This window comes from Schistocerca americana, chromosome X (assembly GCF_021461395.2).
Source record: "Schistocerca americana isolate TAMUIC-IGC-003095 chromosome X, iqSchAmer2.1, whole genome shotgun sequence".
Taxonomy (NCBI): Eukaryota; Metazoa; Arthropoda; class Insecta; order Orthoptera; family Acrididae; genus Schistocerca; species Schistocerca americana.
In genome coordinates, this window is record NC_060130.1 from 367,085,149 (window position 1) to 367,106,128 (window position 20,980).

General features: G+C 44.9%; 1 protein-coding gene across 2 annotated transcripts in view; it reads left to right on the plus strand.

Annotated features, from left to right (window-relative positions):
* The window catches only part of LOC124554861 (GTPase-activating protein and VPS9 domain-containing protein 1), a 345,101-nt gene that overhangs the window by 251,158 nt on the left and 72,963 nt on the right, over positions 1–20,980 (plus strand). For both annotated transcript variants that reach the window (XM_047128529.1, XM_047128530.1), the window contains exons 21-22: positions 7,460–7,551; positions 13,448–13,701. In XM_047128529.1, coding sequence (XP_046984485.1) covers positions 7,460–7,551; positions 13,448–13,701 — 346 coding nt within the window. The remainder of the gene's footprint in view (positions 1–7,459; positions 7,552–13,447; positions 13,702–20,980) is intronic.

Here is a 20,980-nt window from a genome sequence, read left to right on the forward strand (position 1 = left end):
CTAACATTTGATCAGCAGTTTGTTGCAACGCCAACTGTACCTTTATGAGGGGCATAGTATCAAGTACTGTGTTAATCACTAGATGATGTGGAGTATACCATAGACTTTCAGGTTTCTCAAACATGATGCCTTATACTAGTGGGTGGTTTGTAAACGATGGGGCACTGGAAACCATACACATAGCTGACAGCAGAAGTATCCTCTTCATGATAAGGTGATGGTTAAGGAATAGTTAAGGACAATAAAGGCCGGCCAGTGTGGCCGTGCGGTTCTAGGTGCTTCAGTTTGGGACCGCGTGACCACTACGGTTGCAGGTTCGAATCCTGCCTCTGGCATGGATGTGTGTGATGTCCTTAGGTTAGTTAGGTTTAAGTAGTTCTAAGTTCTAGGGGACTGATGACCAGAGATGTTAAGTCCCATAGTGCTCAGAGCCATTTTAAGGACAGTGAAGTGGCAAATGTAATAGGCCAGGTAGCAGAGCACTTGTGCCCACATAATTCCAAACTTCCAAAATCTGGAAAGAAACAATGGTCTGAAATCCTGGCAGTCCAGAATGGCGAAAATACGTTGAAGAACAACAGAAAAAATGACAATCATTTGTTTTATTACCTTGAGTGTAGAGTAGTGAATGAAGATAGAACGTGCACACCAATAGGTCTTGCAGACACGGTTCGAAAGAGGTGACTGAAGGTTACAAGGAGAGCTGATCTCCCTTTATATTGGGGAACAAACGTATTTGCGGAAGTGAAGGCGAAGTATTTGCTGAGCAACGAGTTGGGTCAGCGATTTTTCAAGTCAGTGGCCATTGAGCTTCGAACTACACAGTACACAAAGTGTTTGACCTGAAAGTTGATGGCGATAGCACTAATAATGCGGGTAGGGGTCAGCGCGGCAGCTACATCAGAGCGGCGCGCGGCAGGTGACTTCGAGGCCGATTCTCGTGCTACATTGCTGCACTATGCAGGAAGTAAGCAGCGGGTCTAAGAACGATAGGGAAATAAAGCATACTGATGCTGTTTACTGTGCTGACTGTACATTGCACTCTGTTACTTGCAGAACAGAAACTCCCCATGTTTCTGGGCTCGTTTCTGGGCTCCTGCACCCGATGAACGTATTTATGTAATTCAGAGTGAGAAGTGACAAATATAAATGTCACAAAAGGGGTATAATATTTCTGAATAAGAAGGATAGATGAGCGCAGTTGATATGGTTTATTCAATGACGACCAACAAAACAATAATTATAAGGCATGTAATTATGGGTTCATGCACCCATTCAATAGATAAGTTCGTCTGCTAGGTTCGGGTTCCTGCTCTCAGGCACGAAAATTGTGTCATTGAATATCAACATAATTGAAAACGAGAAGAGAAAAACAAAACTTGGCGAGAATCTAGAAACTTCCACAGTGGAAACAGAAAGCGTAAGGGATCGAGTTAGAAAAGACTAAGTTGAGCGTAATTTCTGATGAGCTTTTCCTTTATGAAGGCGCATCATTGACACAACGGTACCGCCTACGTAACCGTTTATGCGACCACGTCACAAGGCAGTGGGTAGGGTTGAAATCCTAATGACCGCTCACTTGGCCCTAATGGCCGCTTACTTGGCAGGGAGGGCAAGGCTTGCGGTTTGTAAACAAACTGCATGCGGCTATCTTGCCTGGCATTAACCACATGACTTTCTCTTTTACATTTGGTATACAAAAACATGTAGCATCATGAACACTTACTTTGTTGTCTCTCCAGGAGCATATTAAGAAACAATAAAATAGCACTTAGGGAGGGCTCCTTTTACTTTTAAAGTAACATATTTGATGTTTAACTTGAACTTAGGTATTCTTGTTAATTGAAACCACTGTCTCTCTAGCCTGGTGTTCGAATTGTTTTTTCTCTTTTTAACATTGTTATTATGGATGTCTGAGCTCTTAGCATAAACATATGCGTAATGTGGTGTATCCCAAACCGTAAGTAGAGGGTGTCAGGTGGTCAGTGATCTTATGCCAATGGCAGTTACAAATACGTGTTACTAACATGCTTTTATGGCAGAGCTTTAACAGTTGTTCCTGTTTGCCATTCACTAAGTCAACATGTGAAGTGTCATTCCTTTTGAGATATAAAAGATTGCTTGATTCTCACTCTGTGTGTTCTACTGACAAGGACAACTTTTCCCCTTAATTCCGTTACTAGTGAGTGATTGTGTTTCCAGCTCTTTACCGCTACGACAGCGTTACTGGAGACATTGAGTGCTGCGAGACAGAATAATTATGAAAAACTCCAATCCCTTCCCATTAATATATGACATCCTAACTTCCATTACAAATGGTTGCCAATACTTATGAATACTTACAAATAACATGCACAACTTAAATGAATACATTGCAACGACGGCAGTTTTCTGTCAGTTAATTCTCTTGCTTCACTAAAGACTTTTCCAATTAAATACATGGCATGCTGGACCTAGTCCCTAGATCGATATACGTGTTTTGACTTTAGAGCATGGGTGGTTGCACTACTTTCTTTCTTGTCTTCTTGGCTGGGGCTACTTGTGTAGCAGGCTCTGCTTTACTGTCAAGTGGAGGTGGCTCAGAACTCTTATACAACTTAAACCTGTCAAAATGAACGATCACTGTCCGGTCTGCTAACTGAATTTCTGCATTTACTGGTGAAGTAAGCCGCATGATGGGGTATGGACCTTCATACATAGGAGTAAACTTCTTCATCGTTCCCTTCTTAACTACTGGATTGCGCAACATCACTACATCCCCTACCTTGCGCTCGGCCATTATTGCTCTCTCATTATTCTTTTCTAACTGCTGAGTCGTAGCTTTTTCATTGTTTCCTCTTACTTTTTTCCAAATAGCTTTTAAACGTCACGCCAAACCATTCATGTCTGTGGATCTAATCCCTGGGGGCAGTTTGTCAATTTCAAAAGGTGAATTCATGGGGCGGCCATATACGGCCTCATAGGGCGAGTATCCAGTGACCTCATGGACACAGCTATAATATGCTGACATGACGTGTTGGACGTACCTGTCCCAATCAGAATGATTTTTTATTGACACAATAAGAAAGCATACATGTAACTGTGGGCTGGACTCGCTCTAAGCATCAGTTAGCCTTAGGGTGAAATGGGGTCGTTCTCCACTTTTTGATTCGCAGTAGTAGACAAACTACTGTAAATAATGCTGACATAAAGTTTGTGCCTTGATCTGTAAGTACAGCTTCAGGACTTCCATAGGGTAACAAGAAGTGGATGAGAAATGCTCGAGTTTCTGCTACAGTTTCTGCTGACGTGTCTGGTATGGGGACAAGAATTAGGAATCTGGAAAAATGTTCTATAATTGACAATATGTATCAGTTATTCTGTGGTCTCAAAGGGAAAGGACTGACAATATCTGCTGCTACTAGTCCTAGAGGCAAGTTGCTTCTGGCACTTGTTGCAAAGGTAACTTTGTTCGAGGCAGCAGTGACCTCCTAACGCAGGGCAAACAATTTTTTATGTACTTTTGCACATCTCGCTGTCTGCCTTCCCAGAAAAAACAGGCGGCTATTTGGGAATTGGTGGCGAGAAGACCATTATGACATGCTTGCAGGCTATCATGACATAGTGCTATTATCTTAGGACGTAATTCTTTCAGGATTACTACTCGTTTACCCAGTGGGGTTATTTCCATCTTCGACAGAAAATTTGGTCAAAGATTCATACCTCTGGCATTCAACATCTCTTTGCTGTGCTTCCCTTAGTTCTTCAATAGAAATATCATTGGCAACAATTACTGTAACCTTCCGGTTTAACACATCAGCATTTTGATGCAACTTGCCTGGTTTATGTTTCACCTCGTATTCAGATTCGCTCAATTTTAAAGCCCAACGAGTTAATTTGCTGCTGGGATCTTTCAAGCTTAGCATCCACTGTAATGCGGCGTGATCCGTGATGACAGTAAACTTCCTCCTGCAAAAATTGCATCGAAAGTAGGTTACGACAAACATGAGTGCTGAAAGTTCCTTCTCAGTTGTACTGTAATTCAATTCCGATTTGTTAACCTGTCGAGACACACAACCAATTGGTCGCTCTTCTCCATCGATTTCTTGTGACAAAATGGCTCCTACGGCATAATCTGAGGCATCTACCGACAGAATAAATGGTTTTTCAAATTCTGGGTAGGCTAGCACAGGGGCTCTAGTCAAAACATGTTGAATTTGCTGCATCGCTTCATCACATTCCTTGGTTCAGGTGAAACTAACTCCTTTCTTCAATAGTTTAGTCAGGGGCTTAGCAATGGTAGCATACTTGTTCACAAAACGTCTATAATAATTTGCATGGTCTAAGAATGACTGTAATTCTTTGGTACTTGTTGATGTTGGAAAGTCCTTTACTGCTGTGGTCAAACTGGGTTCCAGTTTGGTGTTCAGCTCAGGGGCAAAGTATTGAATTACCTGCAAACAGTAATGGAGTGCATTTCATCGACTTGCATCAGAGTCTCTACTCTGAAGTCTAGCAGTGACGTTCCACACATGGATCACCTCTCCACTAGCATTCTGCAAAGTTTTCTGTGGGTGTGTCCATACATCTGATTGGCTTTCTCATGTTCATCTTGCTAACTGAATTACTTAACAGTAACTTTCATAACTATTGCTTAGTGTCTTCTTGTTCCCGCCTGAATAGTAAACTTTGATTTGGTGACATAAATAACACTGAAGTTAGCAAAAAGCACCACTGTGTTTTGTAAAAAAAGCACCACTAAGTTTGACAAAAAAGCATCATTTAATTTTGCAAAAAACATCTCCGGATTTGGCAAAAAGCTAAACACCACCAAATCTGCTAAAAAAGAACTTAGCACTGAATTTGGCTGAATGAACAATCAACATCTAATTTGGGTGGGGGGGGGGGGGGAGAATTGGGCAAAAGTAACACAGATTTTGGCAAGAAATACGGAATTTGATAAGAAACATGTAATCTGTCAAAAACAAATTTGGCAGAAAAAACATTTAATTTGGCAAAAAAAAAAAAAAAAAAAAAAAAATGAGGAAGGGGGAGTGGGGGGGGGGGGGGGTTAAGTCTGAGAGGGCAATGCTATTTGTAGACATAGTACTGAGTTCTCCCACTACATGTGGGTAGTTGAGACATTCATGAAACAACTGCGTAGACAACGTCAGTGTGTAGGTGAATGTGTGAGCATAGTGTTGTGTTTCTCTGACTGTTGGTGTGTCCTGCCAGGATGTGTGTGAAATTTTGTTTCCTGCCTTAAAAAAAAAAGCTTCAAGAGGCTTTCTTGGAGGATGCTATGAGCCCATACAGAAGGTTTTGACTGGTTTGGACACTTTCAACATGGTGAGTTAAGTATTGAAGACAAACCTCATTCTGGATGCCCTGCAACATTGCAAAATGAGTAAAACATTGAAACAAAGCCACCAAAAAAATCAGCAAGAATTTTTGTTTCACAGTCGACTAAATTTCAACAGAGACAGGCTTGAATTGGATTGCATGCCATCGAATTTTTAGTAAAGATTTGCACATGAGACATTTTGCCACTAAATTTCTTCTGAGCCTTCTCACACAGGAGCAAAAAACCGTGCTCATGAATGTGTGCCAGGACTTGAAAACAGAGACCGAAAGTGATTTAAACTTTTTGAACAAAGTCATTACGGGCAATGAGAGTTGGTGTCATGGGTATGACCCAGAAACCAAGCAAGCGTCAAGCCAGTGAAGGACTCCCTCTCCCCCAGACCAAAATGTTTGTGGAATTGTGCACAGGTAATTTGTACACTCTGGCCAGACTGTTAACCAGCAGTTTTATCTGGAAGTTTTAAGATGACTGCGAGAGGATGTTCATAGGAAATGCCTGGGACTTTGACGATCGGGTCACTGGTTCATTCATCATGACAATGCCCCTTCACATACACAGCCTTAAGAGTGACCCACTGTGTGGAATCTCGGGAATAGTCTGTCATTCGTCACCCTCCATATTTGCAAGATTTAGCACCATGCAACTTTTTCCTATTCCTGTGAATGAAAAAAATGCTAAAAGGGAAACATTATGAAGATGTGGAAGTGGTAAAAACAGCTTCACAAAGGGCACTGGACGATATCAACATTGAAGAGTTCCAGACATGGTTGAAACAATGGGAAGAAAGACTTGACAAGCATATCACGTCTAATGAAGAGTGTGCTGAAGGTGACTGGAGGAATTTTGTAGAAAGGTTCATGAATAAATTTTTGTAACAAATATCCTCTTTTTATTCCCCCTTCCCCCTCGTATATCACTGGAAAGAGTAAGACATGTAAAATATTTAAGAATGTGCATCTGAAGTGATCTGAAGTGATGTGAAGTGGAACGAACCCTTAAAACAAGCTGCAGAAGAATCAAACGCCAGGCTGAGGGTCATTGTAAGATTCCTAAGGAAATGTAACTCACCTATGAGGAAAGGGCTTACAAGTCACTTCTTGAACTGAGTCTTGAGCTCTGCTAGTCAGTCTTGGATGCGTATTAGGTAGGATTAAAATAGGAGTTACAAGAGAGCCAATATGTAGTGGCATATTTTGTGAAGGGTTTATTTAGTAACCACAAGAGTGTCACAGAATACTCGCCAAGCCACAGTTGTACAAACTTGAGAGATTCTGTTCAGTATATTACTTCATCCCACATGCATCTCGTAAAATAACCACAATAGGAAACTCGGAGAAAATAGAGCTCATACAGAAGCTTGCAACAGTCATTATTCCTCCTCACCATTGTGAATGGAACAGGCCAGAGTAAGTCATAGTGTTACATGAAGTATCATCTGCCATATTCTGTAAAGCTGCTTGTGGAATAAAGATGTAGCTGAAGATAATGCCTGGCCATTCGAGTGTGACTTTCTGGATGGCTGCCTACAACATGAGGAGATCATGCATCTAAAGTGGTGAGGTTGCTCTTGGGATTTGGAGCCAATTTAACATGCACGGGATGCTCTTGCATGAAAGATTGTAGCCCTAACACTGCAACCATGAACCATATATGACTGCCAGAGGACACTTGTTCAACAGTGGAAGCTATTACCACAAACCATGCTGAACAGTTTGATCTGGTTTATGTAGAATTGTATAGTCTGAATGCTGTGGTGGAGAAAAATAATACTCAGTAATAGTTATCCATTGGCTGTAGCCATTTTTCTGGTATATCTTATATTCCTGGTGCAGGAAGAACATGGAAATGCTTTCATTCCAGTGTAACTGTTGAAGAGGGATGGCACAATTTATCGTCGAAAGTCCAGAAATACATTCAGAGAAACTACACTAAGATACTGCTATTTCATTAGGTTCACCAGTCATCCAGTGGGCTCTCAAAGTGTAAAAAGATAAAAGAAACTCCATTTTATTTTTTACTAGGATTGAAATTTGTTTCCAATTACTAGTGGCACAATACAGTGGTGCTTACTTATTCTTTTTATGTGCACATTATTAATTTTATTGTTATTTTCAGCTATGAATCGAGTCTGAATGCCACTGAAACTGATGGTTCATCACATCGACTGCGAAGAGGACTTTCTGAAGAAGCTCGGCCACTACACTCTGGTATAGTGAATCTTTTGTTTTTAATAGATTCAAGTAATTGCCTAAGTGTCGTCGTTATTGCACACCAGCTGTAACATATTACTCAGCATTGTTTCAAAGTAATACTTATCTAGCTTATACATTCAAGAAATTGTAATGTACTGGTGTACCAGTATTTATTTTATTGCTTTCATTCATTTTGCTATTAGTTTTATTAAGGAACAGGGATTTTATATGATATGTGGATTTTACATATTCTCACTATATTGTGAGTTCTACAGCAATCAATACACTTTAGAAATAACATATTGTTTTAGTCTAAGTCACATATTTTTATTTTATCTACTGACTACCGGTTTTGGTATACAATACCATCCTCGGGCCATCCCCTGGCATGCATTCATCACACTCGCTTCCCAATTGGAAACAAGCATGATGACTGCATGCCAGGGTATGGTCTGAGGGTGGTAGTGTATACTGAAACCGTTAGCCTGTAGACGAAATAAAAAAAAAAAATGACTATAGACTAAACCATACATTATTTCTGTTGTGAAATTTGGTTTCTTTTCTAATCCTGAATTAACAAACTTCAAATGCGGAATGGTAGTTGGAGCTAGACACGTGGGCCATTCCATTACAGAAATCGTTAGGGAATTCAATGTTCTAAGATGCACAACATCGAGAGTGCCGAGAATACAGAATTTCAGGCATTACCTCTAACTAACAAGTTCGATGGCTGTCACTTAATGACCAAGAGCAGCAGTGTTTGCTTAGAGTTGTCAGTGTTAACATACAAGCAACGCTGTATGAACCGGGTCCTCTGGTCCAACTGAACCGACCATTGATGAGAAATGATTATGTTTTGCTACTTGGAGACCATTTGCATCCATTCATGGTCTTCACGTTCCCAAACAATGATGCGCCATGTCACCAGACCACAACTGTTTGAAACTGGTTTGTAGAACATTGTGGACAATTCAAGCAAAAGATTTGGTCGCCCAGATTGCATAAGATGAATACCATAGAACATTTACGGGACATAATCAAGAGGTCAGTTTGTGCACGAAATCCTGCACTGACAATACTTTTACAGTTCTGGATGGCTGTAGAGGCAGTGTGGCTCAATATTTCTGGAGGGGATTTCCAACAACTTGCCATGTCGACTTGCTGCACTATGCCAGGCAAAAGGAGGTCCAACATGGTATTAGGATGTATCCCATGACTTTTGTCACCTCAATGTAATATTAGCAGTAAGATTCATGATATTAAAAGGCTAATCTCTTAATAAAATTAGACATCTTCAATTGATGATGCTACTTGACTCGGGCTTCAGCACCGTTTCAGATGATTTGCACTGACATTTTCTACACAAGTAAGTGCAAAATATCTTTGTAACACAAACAGAAAATCTTTTTATGGCATGTGACTTATTTCGTTTACAGGAAAAGACCAGTTTGTGAAACGCAGCTTTTTTATTCACACTTGATATCTTGCAAATAATAAATGCACGTGAATAGATAGATTCTTTATTCTTAGATTCCAGAATTCTCACATTGCTGATTAATGACCAAATGACCAGAGTATTTTAACAGATAAAGCTTTTTAGGGAAAAATTTTTCACTAATTGTTTGTTATACTGGACAGCTAATGTTCAACAGAAAGGAAAGTAGCATTGATGTACCTCAGAGAAGCATATAGATTGTTACATACATTCAGTAATAGTATTAGACTGTGTGCTTACAATGCTGTTATATTTAGGGAAGTAGCAACAGTGAGGAAATCGTAAATAAGGATGGGAAGATGTGGACAAAATTTTGTCTTGATATGAATGGCTGCTCTCATTAAGGTTACACTGAGATAACAGAAGTCATGGGATGCCTCCTAATACTGTGTGCAGCAACTCGACATTGCATGGTCTCCATAGGTGATTGGAAGCCCGTGCAGAAATATTGAGCCATGCTGCCTCTGTAGCCATCCATATTTACAAAAGTTTTGCCAGCGCAGGACTTTGTACACAAACTGGCCTCTCAGTGATGTCTCCCAAGTGTTCGATGCTATTCATCTTGGGCAATCCAAGTGGCCAGATCGTGAACTATTGTGGCCCGGTGACACGACACATTATCATCCATAAAAATTCCATCATTGTTTGGGACCATGAAGTCCATGAATGGTTGCAAATGGTCTCCAAGTAGACAACATAACTATTACCAGTCAATTATCGGTTCAGTTGGGCAAAATGACCTAGTCCATTCTATGTAAACACAGCCCACACAGTTATGGAGCCCCCACCAATTTGCCCAATGCCTTGTTGGCAACTTGGGTCCATGGCTTTGTGGGATCTGCACCACATGTGAGCCCTACCATCAGCTCTTACCAACTGAAATCAGGACTCATCTGACCAGGCCATGGTTTTCCAGTTGTCTATGGTCCAACCAATTTGGTCATGAGCCCAGGAGAGGTGCTGCAGGTAATGTCATGCTGTTAGCAAAGGCACTCACATCAGTCATCTTCTGCCATAGCCTATTAATGACAAATTTCACTGCATGGTCCGAACAGATACATTCTTTGTTCATCCTACATTGATTTCTGCGGTTATTTCACACAGTGTTGCTTGTCTTTTAGCACTGACAATTCTATGCAAATGCCACTGCTCTCACTCGTTAAGTGAAAGCTGTCAGCTGCTGTGTTGTCTGTGGTAAGAAGTAATGCCTGAAATTTGGTATTCGGCACTCTCTTGGCATTCTGGATTTCAGAATATTGAATTCCCTAATGATTTCTGAAGTGGAATGTCTCATCTTTCTAGCTCCAACTACCATTCCACATTCAGAGTCTGCAAATCCCCGCTGTGCGGCCATAATCACGTCAGAAACCATTTCATATGAATCACCTGAGTACAAATGACAGCTCTGCCAATGCACTGTCTTTTTATACCTTGTGTATGCGATACTACTGCCATTTGTGTATGTGCATATCTCTATCCCATGGCTGTTGCCACCTCAGTATGTATAATGCAGGATAATACCCACATACTGCTGCCCCTCACCCAAAGTGAAAGAACCCAGTAGTAATCTGCTGCAAGGTTAGTATTAAACTTCCTGGAGCCTGCTACATTGTTTAAATATTTAGGAGTAATACTAAGAAGTAATATGAAATGGCAACGGCAGTAGCGGAGAAGGCAAGAAGGGTTACACTTACTGCAAGGGTTCTGGGAAAGCACAGTGTATCTGTAAAGGAAAAGACATATAAACCACTATTATAACCAATTCCAGAGAACTGCTTCAGAGTATGGAGTCCTTATATAGTAACATGACAGCAGACATGAAAGAAATTGGAGAGATGCACTTCTAGAAACCTAAAGGTGAATCTAGCCCATACAGAAATATAACAGAGATGCATATGGAACTTAAAATGGCATTCGTTACTAAAGTAATTGTTTGTGAAATTGATGATAATAAATTTCTTAATTTTGTTTTTAATGTCCATCATCTAGTTGGTGCTTCCTTATGAGGTGTATTTCCTAGAATGACAAAAAAGGAATAAATCCTATTAAGTTAGCATATTATATCCAATTCAGATGTATTGGCATTAGATATGAAAAGGTCAACATGACAACTAGAGATACAGATCAAGCAGATTCAGGGGTTTTGATTCCTTCTTTTAAAATTAAAGGGGGGGGGGGGGGTCGATTTTCCAGGTGGAATGAAACCTACCAGAAGCACATGGGAAAAAATGGAAATACTACCATTGTAAAAGTAATATTGTCAAGGTAGGTGGTGTTGTGCCAGTATGTTACATACTTAGTAACAGTAAGACAAGCATGTGAAGAAAGGAACAGAAAAATGGAGACAAATATTTGAGTTAAAGTAAGAAATTGAAAAGCAGATCAAATTATACAGCAAAGAACAAAATGAGGAGGGTAAATGGCAAATCAAGGCAAGTGAAGTGGTACAAAGTAAAGTAAAAATAAATAAGAAAAGTAAAACAAAAAGCAATCCTGCTGTCATTTGCAAGAAAAGTGGCTTTGAGGGAAGAAAGAAGAGAAGAGCAAACACAGAAACAGCTATATAAGAAATATTATTAAGGCACTGGTGACAGTGTGAAGGAGGAGATGAATGTGTGGAAAAAGATGAGAGGAAAGATAAACATAATGAAAGTAGAAGAGAAGACAGCAGTGGCCAGTGCTAAAGGAGAGTGTCTTGTTTATCAGGGAAGGAAGTGTCAAAGAAACAGAATTATGCAGGCATACACAGGGCAGAGCAGGGGCAGTATAAAATGAGATTGGTAGGGGATCATGGGAAGGAAGCAAAGGAGTTCTCAGTAAGGGGGAATAATAATGAGATGATGTATCCCCATATGTTCTTAAGAACATCCAGTACAGATCAAAAGAAAGCAGCCCATGATTAGGGACAGCAGGATATGAGGAGTATGCGAGGAAGTATGTATGAAAGACATTGGGAATTCATTGGCATAGTCTTGGAGCTGGTGGATTACAGATGGGAAGGTATGGTTTGTGGCTGGTAGTATTCATTTAGTACACTTTCAGTACTGAAACACCTAAGTCAAATGTGTCATGTTTAAGTATGTGCTCCGACACTGTAGGTACATACAGTCTTCATGTGCCAGTTTACATGAATGAAAGTTTGGTTTCATACATATTAATGTCACTGGCAGGAATACAAGTGTTCCATTCCTATGATTGGTATTAAGTGCTGCAGTACCCACATGGGAGTTTAAGAATTGTGTTGATGCTTTCATGCATTGCTCGCCCATCAACACCTTATTTCGGTAGAAAAGTATTAATATGTATCCATAGTGTTTCAGGGTATGTTGATGTATGTTAAAAGTATCAAGTAATAATACTCCAAGCAGTTTGAGCAGTTAACCCTACTGAAAATTCTTTTAAACTTACTTATCTGAAGGAGGAGCTGTCATACCAATACTGACCTCTTCCACAAACCACCACCTTGTAAGCAGCTGCAGCTAAAGAGTATGTGCCATACAAGAAGAGAGTTTGTTTTCTTTACTTGCCACTGTGTGGAGTCCTTGACACTAAGGCTTGTAAAAACTTCAGCAGCCAGCTGCTCCACCCATTGCTTGTTTGTTTGGGTTAGCCGGCCGGTGTGGCTGTGCGGTTAAAGGCGCTTCAGTCTGGAACCGCGTGACCGCTACGGTCGCAGGTTCGAATCCTGCCTCGGGCATGGATGTCTGTGATGTCCTTAGGTTAGTTAGGTTTAATTAGTTCTAAGTTCTAGGCGACTGATGACCTCAGAAGTTAAGTCGCATAGTGCTCAGAGCCATTTGAACCATTTGTTTGGGTTATATTTCACATGACATGTTGTGAAGCCCCAGCACCACATGGCATTAAGTGTCCAGCACCACATGACATTAAGTGTTGAGCTGCTGAAAGGCTAGGCATACACTCAATAATAAAAAACCACAAAATATCCTAAAAGCATTTATATTCATTAGTAATGTCATGATTACTTGATGGTTGTAGGTGTGCGATAGTTTATCAGCCATGGCTGATCATCAGTTTACCACGTAATACCAGTCAGTACAATACCAGTCAGTGGTAGTTCCATTGTGAGCACTTGAAGTTAGGTGCTGCGATAACAGCTCCTACACCACCCTGGTCATTGTCCAATGAATGTCACTGTTTGGCAGGGACGCAAAAGTGTTCCATTCCCATGACTGACATTAAACACAGTTTGTTCCAGCAATATTATTTTGTGATTTCTTTGTGTGACTGGCTACAAGTGTATGCTGTTAAGTATTGTGTTTTAAAATATGCTTCTAAACCTTACGAATAGTTTGTCTCACACATTCTTTGTCTCTCTTATTGATCACGTCAGTTCTAGCCATGCTACATTGATTATGATAATACTGCACCTTAATTTAGAGATTTTGTATGTTTTAGATGCTACAGAAGATATCCTAGCAAAGTATCGCCGTAAGCCAAATGTCGCTGGGAATGCAGCTTCAGCTGAGCAGATTACTGATTCAACTGTTCCTTTAAAGCACAAGGAATCCTCAGATGAACGTCTCAACATAGATCCAAACAACATTGAAGCTTCTTATGCATTTACTGATGCAAAAAGGAAACTGAGGATAGTACTCAGTACAGCTGATGTCCAGCATGTATCTTGGTCACCAGAAAAACTGACAGCTCTTGTAAGTTGTTGGCAACAAATTTTAATACTGTCTATTAATTTCTTAGTAAATGAGACCAAAAATAACTGAACTCAAAGAATTATACCGGTGTAAGAAGGGATTCATTTAACTGCTGAACCATCTTTACTAGCAAGGAACAGTCGTCCAAAATATAGATAAGAAAAAGAAGAGATATTTTTTGGAAATTCTTTCCCCCCCCCCCCCCCCCCCACTTGGGAGTAGACTTCTGATTAATATAGAAAGCTAAAGTGAAGTACAGTACCAATGAAAGAAATTAAAAATAAGAAGCAGTATTAAAATATACAGAACGTTTTAGAATGAATGCCAAATACATTGACAGAAAAAAATCCCAACACCAAGAAGGAGTTCTGCAACATAAACCAAAGTTGGTAGGCATGTTTCTATATCTGAAAGATGATGGCTATTCAGATCTCACACTAGTCGCATAAGAGTGGTGCTAGTAGTGCCACTGTGAGGATGCAAATCATGTTTGCTTTAAATACATGCTGTAATGGTCATGAGTGTTAGTTAGCTTTGAGATTGGACGTGGTGAATTGATGTTAGCCGAGAATGCCTTTAAGGTGACAAAGACGCCACTTTCAACACCTCACTGGGTTCAAACGGGGTCATCTAATAGGGCTACAAGAATATGGATGTTCCACATGTGGTATTGCAGAAAGTCTTGGCAGGAATATGGCCACTGTACGTGATTGCTGGCAGAGGTGGTCACAAGAAAGTACAGTTACAAGAACACCGGGCTCTGGATGGCCATGTGGCGCTACTGAGAGGTAAGACCACCATGTTTATCATATGGTTCTGGTGCATCATACTGCATCTGCAGCAGCAATTTGAGCAGCAGTTGTCACCACAGTGACACAACAAACTGTTACAAATTGGTTACTTAAAGGACAGCTCCAAGCTAGATGCCCTATAGCCTGTGTTCCACTGACACCAAACCGCCACCATTTCCCCCTGCGGGTTCGGGGGTTAGAATAGGCCCGCGGTATTCCTGCCTGTCGTAAGAGGCGACTAAAAGGAGTCTCAAACGTTTCGGCCTTATGTGATGGTCCCCTCTCGGGTTTGACCTCCATCTATCCAAATTATTCCGAAGAGCGAGCCAATTGGGGAAGGGCACCTTACATGGTGCACTGTATCCTTCGTGCAATTAGACCTATTGCCGTCTTTCTCGTCGTTGCGATGGTGTCCCGCTCGTTTTCGATCTCATGGGCGATTACCACGCTGCACTCTGCAGTGTTTCTTTTAACTGTGACGACGACCTTGGCCATTTTTGCACCTAAGATCCAGCACGGTAGCCAGTCCGTTGTGGTGGGGTCGCCATGTACCCTCTTGGTTGTAGCCCCCTGACAACACAGGGATCGCTCCACTGATGCCTGCGCCGTTCACTCCCCACGTATGCCAAGGAGTAGATGCCCATCTCCCTGGGGCATCAGGACTCCCGGCAATGGCCATCCTGCCAGGTGGCCTTTGCTGTGGCTGGGTGGCGCCCGTGGGGAGGGCCCTTGGTCGGAGTAGGTGACATCAGGGCGGATGACCCGCAATGAAGCGTGGTACATCATCTGTCGCTGGCGGCCAGCCGTCAGCAGTCTCTAAGCGTTCGAGAGCCCATTTTAAAGGTAACGTTTATGACCCCAAATCGTTCCCCTCCCTCGCCACACCATGGGAGGAACGACAGGCATTGCGTGACACTGAGACGTATTCGCCCAGATATCTTGTCTGTACCAGAGCTGATGGGGAATCTTTTCTATCCGTGAAGCCTCAGTTCTTTGTAGAGCATTTAGAGGACAAGTTCGGTGAGGTGGAGGGCTTGTCCAAGATGCGGTCTGGATCGGTGTTGATAAAAACGGCATCCTCTGCCCAGTCACGGAGGTTGCTCAATTGTGACAAGTTGGGGGATGTTTCCGTTACCATCACGCCGCATAAGAGTCTGAACATGGTCCAGGGTATTATATTCCACCGGGATCTTCTTCTGCAGTCCGACGATGAATTACGCGCCAACCTCGAACGACGAGGTGTTCACTTCGTCCGGCGCGTCCATCGGGGTCCGAGGGATAATCAGGTCGCCACCGGTGCCTTCATCTTGGCCTTTGAGGGTGATGTCTTACCCGAAAAGGTTAAGGTGATGGTTTACCGTTGTGATGTGAAACCATATATCCCTCCTCCGATGCGGTGTTTTAAATGCTGGAAGTTCGGGCACATGTCATCTCGCTGTACTTCCAGCATGACGTGTCGGGATTGCGGACGTCCTTCGCATCCCGATACTCCATGTGCCCCGCCTCCTATCTGTGTTAACTGCGGAGAACACCATTCCCCCTGCTCGCCGGACTGTAGGATATTGCAGAAAGAACGGAAGATAATGGAATATAAGACCTTGGACCGGCTGACCTACCCTGAGGCTAGACGGAAATATGAGAGGCTCCATCCTGTGGCAATGCCGTCCACCTACGCCGCTGCTGCAACGACGGTTCTCCCGTCGTCACGAATCGGCTCTAAGATCGGTCAGCATCCACCGGCCCCCTTGCTTGTGGGGGGCACTTCACACCCTGTTGCTCCTGCTCCATCTTCTTCAGGAGCAACTCCCTCCCAACCTTCGGGGACATCAGCTCCCCCTTCCCAGCCGGAGAAGCGTAAGACTTCTTCGGCTGCTCTCGCCAGGAAGGGATCCCTTGGGGACCTCCCTTCGCAAGTTCCGACCAGCGGAAAAGCGGACGCCCGCAAGTGGTTGAAACAACCGCCAGTCCCTGGTCGTCGGGCCTCGCGGTCGTCGTCTGTCCCTGAGACTGACCCAGTGAAGCCCATGCAGCCTGAAGCGCCGAAGGCACAGCGTGACAAGCACAAAAAGAAGAAAGTCCCCAAGACCAACTGTAATGCGGTGGCACCGATCCCGCCGCTTCCTACAAGCTCTGCCTCTGAGGACGAGGTGGAGATTCTGGCGTCCGCTGAGGACCTCGCTCTTGCCGGTCCCGTGGACGCAATGGATGGCATTTGCACGGATGCTCCATCGGAGGCAGCAGGTGACCCAGTGGCGTAATCTGCCTTCCCAGTCCCGTCACGCCTTTCCCAGCCATGGACAACACCATCCTCCAGTGGAACTGCAGCGGTTTCTTCCACCATCTAGCTGAGCTCCGTCAACTTATCAGCCTTCACCCTTTCTTTTGCATTGCTCTCCAGGAAACTTGGTTTCCAGCAATGCGAACCCCCGCCCTCCGTGGCTATCGGGGTTATTATAAGAACCGAGCAGCTTATGAAAGGGTGTCTGGTGGCGTCTGCATATATGTCCTTCACACTCTGCACAGCGAGTCTGTCCCTCTCCAGACGCCTTTAGAGGCTGTCGCTGTACGCGTGTGGACGCCACAGGCTGTTACCGTCTGCAGTCTTTACATTCCACCGGATGGTGATGTCTCGCAGCATGTCCTGGCTGCACTGGTCGCCCAATTGCCGCCACCTTTCTTGCTATTGGGCGACTTCAACGCCCATAACCCTCTGTGGGGTGGGTCAGTGGCAACAGGTCGAGGCACCATCGTTGAGCATTTATTGTCGCAGCTCGATCTCTCGCTGTTAAATGATGGTGCCTTCACACACTTCAGTGTGGCGCATGGCACCTACTCCGCCATTGACCTTTCAATCTGTAGCCATAGCCTCTTACCGTCTGTCCAATGGAGTGTGCATGACGACCTGTGTGGTAGTGACCACTTTCCGATCTTTTTGTCACTGCCACAGCGCCACTCTTCTGGGCGCCCTAGCAGATGGGCTCTGAATAAGGCTGACTGGGACTTGTTCTCCTCCACTGCCGCTTTTGAGCCTCTCTCTACCGATGACATTGATGCGGTGGTTCAATCGGTCACCACCGGCATCGTTACTGCCGCCGAATCTGCCATTCCCCATTCCTGTGGGTCCCCTCGGCGGAAGGCTGTGCCTTGGTGGTCGCCTGAGATCGCTGAAGCGATTAAGGATCGCCGGCGGGCGCTCCAGCGTCACAAGCGACATCCCTCCCTCGACCACCTTATCGCCTTCAAACGGCTGCGTGCGCGGGCCCGCCTCCTTATCCGCCAAGGCAAGAAGGAGTGCTGGGAGCGGTATGTGTCCACGATTGGCCTCCATGTCACTCCATCGCAGGTGTGGGCCAAGATTCGACGCGTCTACGGCTTTCGGCCACCTGTCAGCGTCCCTGCGCTCTCACTGAATGGAGCAGTTTGTACTGACTCCGACGTCATTGCAAATCGCTTAGCAGAGCATTTTGCTATGAGTTCCGCTTCTGCGAATTACCCCCAGGCCTTCCGCTCCATTAAAGAGCGGATGGAACGTCGGAGCCTATCGTTTCGCACCACCCACCCAGATTCTTACAATGCTCCATTTAGTGAGTGGGTATTTCACAGTGCCCTCGCTGCTTGCCCTGATACCGCTCCTGGGCCAGATGGCATCCACTGTCAGATGCTGAAACACCTTTCAGTGGACTGCCAGCGGCGCCTTCTCGATCTTTACAACCGTCTTTGGGTCGAGGGGGAGTTTCCGTCGCAGTGGCGGGAAGGCATTGTCATCCCCGTTTTGAAACCTGGAAAGAACCCTCTGGAGGTGGACAGCTACCGTCCCATTAGCCTCACCAACGTTCTTTGCAAGTTGCTTGAACGGATGGTGAGCCGGCGCTTGAATTGGGTACTGGAGTCTCGGGGCCTTCTGGCTCCATCTCAGGGTGGGTTCCGTAAAGGCCGCTCCGCCGCCGACAATCTGGTGAGCCTGGAGTCGGCCATCCGTACTGCCTTTTCCCGCCGTCAGCACCTGGTCGCTGTCTTTTTCGACATGCGGAAGGCGTACGATACGACGTGGCGTCATCACATTCTTTCTACGCTTCATGGATGGGGTCTTCGGGGTCCTCTGCCGATTTTTATCTGCAATTTTCTGTCGTGTCGTACCTTCCGCGTGCAAGTCGCGGCCTCGTATAGTTCCTCCCACGTCCAGGAGAACGGTGTGCCACAGGGCTCTGTTTTAAGTGTCTGTCTGTTTTTAATAGCCATTAACGGGCTTGCTGCGGCCGTGGGTAATTCTGTCTCTGCTTCCCTGCATGCTGACGACTTCTGCCTTTATTACAGCTCTACTGGCATTGCAGCTGTTGAACGTCAGCTACAGGGCGCTATCCGTAGGGCGCAGTCTTGGGCTGTAGCCCATGGGTTTCAGTTTTCGGCAGCCAAGACCCGCGTTATGCATTTCTGCCGGCGCCGAACAGTCCATCCTGAGCCGCGGCTTTATCTTGCCGACGAACTCCTTGCTGTGGTGGAGACCCACAGGTTTTTGGGGGTGGTTTTCGATGCCCGGTTGACTTGGCTGCCTCATATCCGGCAGCTTAAACAGACGTGTTGGCGGCATCTAAACGCTCTGAGATGCTTGGGCAACACCCGCTGGGGCGCCGACCGCTCTACACTGTTGCGGCTCTACCAGGCGTTAATCCAGTCCCGTCTGGATTATGGGAGCCTGGCTTATGGCTCAGCATCCCCATCTGCGTTACAGGTGCTGGACCCAATTCTCCACAGCGGGATACGCCTTGCCACTGGTGCTTTCCGCACCAGCCCCGTGGACAGCGTACTAGTGGAGGCAGGTGTACCTCCCCTGCGGTTCCGACGCCAACGTTTGCTGGCCACTTATGCTGCCCATGTTCTAAGCTCGCCCGGGCATCCAAATTATCGTCTCCTGTTCCCGCGATCGGTCGTCCATCTGCCAGATCGTCGGCCCCGGTCTGGTTGTACAATAGCGGTCCGCGTCAAAGAGCTTCTCTCTGGGCTTCAGGTTTTCACTGTTCCACCTACTTTCCAGGCTACTTTGCATACACCCCCATGGTGTGTTCGTCGCCCTTGCCTTCGGCTGGACCTGGCACAGGGCCCGAAGGACTCAGTCCCTCCAGAGGCCTTCCGCCGCCGCTTTTATTCTCTCCTGGCCACGTATCAGGGCTCTGGTATTGTCTACACTGACGGTTCGATGGTTGCTGGTCGTGTCGGGTATGCGCTCACTCTAGGGGACCGTTCCGAACAACGTTCCTTGCAGGATGGCTGCAGCGTTTACACTGCTGAATTGGTCGCCATCCTTCGTGCCCTAGAGTATATCCGCTCCTGCTCAGGTGAGTCCTTCGTTATCTGTAGCGATTCCCTGAGCGGTTTACGAGCTCTCGACCAGTGTTTCCCTCGTTCTCGTCTGGTGATGGCTATCCACGAGTCTCTGCATACTCTTGCCTGTTGCGGCCGCTCTGTGGTCTTTGTGTGGACCCCCGGTCATGTCGGTATCCCGGGTAACGAACATGTTGACCGCCTGGCGAAAGAGGCCACCAGCAAGCCATCTCTGGACGTTGGCCTCCCAGAGACTGATTTGCGGGCAGTCTTCCGCCGCAAAATCTTGGCGCTATGGGACGATGAATGGCGCGAACTGACAATGTCCAATAAACTCCGTGCTGTCAAGGAGACGACGGCTGTGTGGCGGTCATCCCTGCGAGCCACTCGCAGGGACTCGGTAGTTCTTTGCCGGCTCCGCATTGGCCACTCCCGGCTGACACACAGTTATTTACTGCGCCGGGAGGACCCTCCTGTATGTCGCTGCGGGGCGGCTTTGACAGTGGCCCACATTCTGTTGGCCTGCCCCCTTTTAGCTGTGGTCAGGCAGACATTTGCGCTGCCTGATACGCTCCCTGCCCTTTTAACAGACGACTCCGCTATGGCTGACTTAGTTTTACGTTTTATTCGGGCAGGGGGATTTTATCATTTAATCTGAGTGTTTCTGTTTTATTTTATTGTTTTGTGTTGATTCTGGCCTTTGGCCTATGATTTTACACTGATTTTTTTAATGTGTTTCTAAGTGGTTGGCCTTTCCTTTTTTATGTCTATGGTCGGCCAACCACCGTCACACTCTGTGTGGTTTTAGTTTGTTTTGTCTTGTCTTTGTCTCAGTATCTCTTGTTCTGTATCGTCTGTGATCTCTTCTGTTCCTTGTTTTTATTCTCTGTGGGTGTTCTTTGTCTTTGGAAAAAGGGACCGATGACCATGGCAGTCTGGTCCCTTTAATCCCCCAAACCAACCAACCAAACCGCCACCATTGGTGACTTTAGTGGTGTCAAGCAAGAGCTCATTGGAGGTCAGGGTGGAGGTGTGTTGTATTTTCTGATGAAAGCTGGTCCTGCATTGATGCTGGTGATGGCTGTATGTTGGTTAAGAGTAGGCAAGTTGGGGCAACCAGTCTCTCTGTACACTCACTGGACCTGCACCTGGTGTTATAGTCTAAGGTG